We start from the raw sequence: 5,000 nt of genomic DNA on the forward strand, positions 1-5,000 counted from the left end.
TACAACCACACGTGCACGTGCGCTCGTGAACGTTTACACACACACGCACGCACGCATGCATGCACACACACACACACACAAACACACACACACACACACACACACACACACGTTCTTGTTATTCAGTAAGATTTATGAAGTTTATATATATATATATATATATATATATATATATATATATATATATATATAAAGTTCTGTCTCTTCTATAAACGTTTTATAAAAACGCATGCACGCAAGTGAAAAGACGTCAAAAGAAAGCGCCGGTCGCAACTTCAGTCACACAAACACACGCACATTCTGACACTAGTGACACACATATACTGCCATGCAAATGAGAGAGAGACAGAGAGAGAGAGAGAGAGAGAGAGAGAGTGTATATATATATATATATATATATAGAGAGAGAGACACACACAAATAAGTTTTTTTTCCCCAGTTTTTATGAACGACTGACATACATAAAGAAATGCCGTTGGAATAGGGACCGCGAACGCTTGCAACAACAGAGTCGATCATAGCGGTTAAAGGCACTGAAAGCTCATGCGTCTCGTTCAGCTCAGCGCCAGGGGATAAATATTTTACAGCTTTCAGTTTGAATGGCGCAAGGTAAAGAGCGAGTGGGGGAGGTAGTTCTTGACAACATAGCGACGACGCCACCGTTGCTGAGGACATCACATGACCAGCGCAGCTCCACCAATCAGCAACCTTGTTGGAGTCACGGGCACAAAATGGCGACGCTCATTTGTAACCCTGGGCAGACGACAAATCTCAACATGGGTCTTGGCAAGTTTGAAACTCGGGTAAATATTTTGGCTCTCGTTATGTCATGCCTGAAACTTGTCAGCGGTTTATCGTTTCAGTGACGCTATAGTGGGAAATGAATCGTTTTTGGTTCTTTTCAGCTTGGAGACGACGTGATCACGAATGGTTTTACTGAGGAGTTAAAAAACTACCGCGACAAGGCCGACCCAGCCGACCAGCTGAAGTGTTCGGAACTACTGGCTTCTCTTCGCTGCGGCCAAGACTTTCACAGACAAGAGGCTACATTCCGACGCCCTAAAACAGCCATGGCTGCTTTAGGTAAGATGCTTTTTGTCTTCTTCTCCGTTTTGCTTTCTTATCCGTTGATTACACTTTCTTCCATTTCAACAGTTTCGAGTGAGTACTGGGGCGGTTGTGCAGTTCAGATTCAGTTCAGTTTCAAGGATGCGTCAGAGCTTGCAGACAGACCCATAATATGCTACACCACATCAGCTGGGGATAGAAAAATGTAGATTACCTGACCTTCTCATAACCCAACGCACTGATCAGGCCTTGAGAAAAATATAGCCAATACATTGAATATATAGTGCAAGGTAAGATATAAGAAGAAGGCAAAAGATTTAAGTAAAAATTGGAAAGAAAATGAGCCTGCAGTTCAGTGAATCCCTACCGTGCACACCCTCACACACACACACACACCGATCCAAGCATGAGAATGCACTCTCAGTCACACACACACACACACACACACACACACACATATATATATATATGCATACATACACTCCCCCCCCAACCCCCTCCCACCCACACACACATTCACTACACATATGCAACAGTTTGTAGTCTCACAGACACTTTGAGCTGGTTGAAAGCTCAGTATGAATGTATTACAATAATGATTATGATAATAATATTGATAGTGATAATAATAACAATAATAATAGTGTACATTTATATAGTGCCCTTTCTCTCTAGGAGCTCAGGGTGCATCTTTACATGAAAGAAAATATTACAAATTACATAAATCATTCATCACTATTTTTCTTAACAATGATGATGATAACAATAATGATGATTATGATGTTGATGACAGTGATAATGTCAAGGATAATGATAAATAGTTATTTATGATAATAATGATGACAATAGATTGAATAATATGATAGCATTATTATTATTGTTATTGTTGTTGTTATTGTTGTTATTATTGTCATCATCATCATTATTATTATTATCATCATTATTATTATTATAACATAATACTTATTATCATTATTAATATTATCATCATTATTGTTATGATTATTATTGTCATGGTTATTAATATTGTTATAAACACTTATATAAGTTATAAACACTTTCATGCATTCATGAAAGGACAGATCCACGAGAGTTAAAACTTGACATCCTTGTATATGTACTGTTGTATAATCATCATCAACATCATAAAGCATCATTACAACCAACAACAACAACATACCATTACTACTACTACTACTACTGATGATTATGATGATGATAAAGAGATTTTGGATTGATAATAACATTTTTTTTTATTGAATGTGTTGCTAAATGGAATAACATTAAGCCAATTAAGTTTTGACAGAGACAAAATGTGTGTTTGAGAGAGATGGGGATAAAAGCAAGAAATGAAAACATTTTTTTCAATGCCATAACTGAACAGTCCAGAAGAACAGCGAATACAGTAGTAGAAATAAGAATGAAAGAAAGAGAGAGAGGGGATCAAATAGGTTTTGGGGGTGGGTGGGTGTTGGGAAGGAAGAGGTCAAGGGAGAGAGAGAGAGAGAGAGAGAGAGAGAGATCCATGTGTAGACATGTGTATTATACCCCCTTCTATTTTCCTTTTACCATTTCTCAAAGAAAGAGTGTTATGAATCATTCTGCCAAACCAGTATGATATGTAGACTTCTGTCCCTCCCTCTCTTCACTTTGGATCCCTGTGTGGTATGGCCTTTTTGAATTTGTTGCCTGTGTAGAGCCTTCATTTTAACTGAAGTCTGTTCACATACTTTTTCATGTCACTTCAGCGTTTCTTTAGTAGTTGCACTCTCTTTTGAAGGGGGGAAAAATATGTGTGTGTTTGTGTTGGGAGAGATGGGGGATGAAAGCTAGAAATGAGAAATGCGAACTTTTTTTTTCAGTGCCATAACTGAATAATCCAGAAGAACAGTGAATACAAGAGTAGAAATAAGTATGAAAGAAAGAGAGAAAGGGGAATGGGTTTTGGGGGTTGGGGTGGGGGGCTGGGGGTGGGAGGGAAGAGACCAATTAACTAAGAGAGATATATGTATATATATTTTTTTCGACACAATAAATTGGACTTCTTTTTCTCATTTCTGGAATGATCATAACCATTATTGTTATTATCGTATTTGTTTATTTTATCTAGTTATTTATTTCTTTAGTTAATATTGATTTTAAAAAAGGGCATTTTAAAACTGATTGTATGTTGTTGTTAAGCTGATAGTATGTTCATTGTTGTTTATTGTTGCAGCCAAGCTTATTTGTTAGCCAAGCATATTTGTCATAACAGGTTCAAGAATGTTTCAGTTATTTATAATATTTTATGTGATTATAATGTATAATGGATAAAATGCACTTTTAACATGACCATATGATACAGTAAACTTAAGCACATTACACTGCACTGCATTGCACTGTACTACACTACACTACTCTGCACTACACTACCCTCGAACTGTTCTGTCTACTATACTGCATGCACCACAATAGAAAACAAACAAACAAACAAAACAAAAACAACAACAATAACCACCTCCCCCGCCCGCCCCCCACAAAACAACAATGCAAAGCTGTTGTATAATGGAGTGCAATGTATGATGGATTTATGATGAGTGTTTATGATGATGATAGTTACACTACAGCAGCCTGAGCCAATAGGCACAGTTCAGTACTGCATAGTTCTTGAGTACAGTATAGTACAAAACATGAGCAAATACCAATGTGCAAGAAAGCTCAGTTCAGCACAGCACAGTACATTATTAATATGAGAAGTATGAGACACAACAGAGAAATACAACACAACATTATTATTATCAGTAGTGTTAGTATTATTATTATTACATTGTTGTTGTTCTTATTGTCAGTGGTACTTTGGCATTGTTGGTATTATCATTATGATCACTTTTTTTCTTGGTGTTTTTAAAATGTTTGACATATATTTTATGTGTTGTTGACTAATTCATGGTGGTGTAGTTGTTATTCACTGCTCTAATCTTGATACCAAGAAAGGAATCAGACAGATTTGACATAGCTTTGCAACTGCTACAGTCACTGCTGTTGCTGCTACTGCAGCTATTAACCACAGTTTGTCAATCATTGTGGCACAGTAGTTACACAACAGATTTCTGAAAAAAAACTAAGTTCAGTGCATCATACAGTATAATTTATAATGCAACATGATAATGGCATGATACAGTATACCACACACTCCACTACCTAGAGCTAAGGAATGTTTTTATTAAAATAAAAATTCAAATTCAAATTCCATCTTTAGGTTTACAATTTCAACAAAAGTCATAGTGTCACAGAAAGGGTCTTCTCGTTAATAATTTTACAACATATTATCATACATTCATTCAGATATGATTGAATGTTTTTAACTTTATTATCATAAACACTGTAGAAGACTTGGTCTTCAGTTGAATCTTTATTTTCAATTGAACTCTTAACACCGTTTAATTGCTTTCTGATATATGGTTTTAATTTTTGATGGGTATTTTGCCCATAAATGGCCTTGCAGTTGGCTGGAAAGTAAGCATCCTGATTTGATTTGACACTGCACAGTACAGCCCAGTACAGCATGCAGCACAGTACAGTGCAATACAGTGCAGAACAGTACAGTATAATACAATCTGCTCACACACACATTTTTCTTTTCTTTATTTTCTGCCATATCCAATTACAAAGTCAGTGATTAGGAGGACGAGTCCGTACAGGTGTAAGTATGTGTGTGTGTATGTGTGTGTGTGTGTGTGTGTGCGCGTGCGCGCGCACGCACGAGAATCATGTGTGTGAACCTATCTCTTCATATGTAAAAAAAAAAAAAAAAAAAAAAAATCATTAACGATAATCATTCCTGTCATCACACACACCGCATGCACCTTATGTAAACCCCCAGTTAATTCAGTCCCCACCACCCCCACCCCATCTCTCTCTTTTTGTCGCTCGCTCTTTCTCTTTCCTTTCTG

The 5,000-nt window shown here is 36.8% G+C and overlaps 1 protein-coding gene across 3 annotated transcripts in view; it reads left to right on the top strand.

Moving 5' to 3' along the window:
• Nucleotides 1–5,000, top strand: part of LOC143283939 (uncharacterized) — a 31,793-nt gene that overhangs the window by 3,772 nt on the left and 23,021 nt on the right. Inside the window, exons 1-2 of one of the 3 annotated variants that reach the window (XM_076590395.1) lie at nt 588–803; nt 906–1,083. In XM_076590395.1, coding sequence (XP_076446510.1) covers nt 600–803; nt 906–1,083 — 382 coding nt within the window. In that variant the 5' untranslated portion in view covers nt 588–599. Of the gene's footprint in view, nt 1–587; nt 804–905; nt 1,084–5,000 lie in introns of those variants that run through there. The other 2 variants (XM_076590394.1, XM_076590396.1) reach the window with 2 other exon arrangements.

This window comes from Babylonia areolata, chromosome 7 (genome assembly GCF_041734735.1).
Source record: "Babylonia areolata isolate BAREFJ2019XMU chromosome 7, ASM4173473v1, whole genome shotgun sequence".
NCBI classification, from domain to species: domain Eukaryota; kingdom Metazoa; phylum Mollusca; class Gastropoda; order Neogastropoda; family Buccinidae; genus Babylonia; species Babylonia areolata.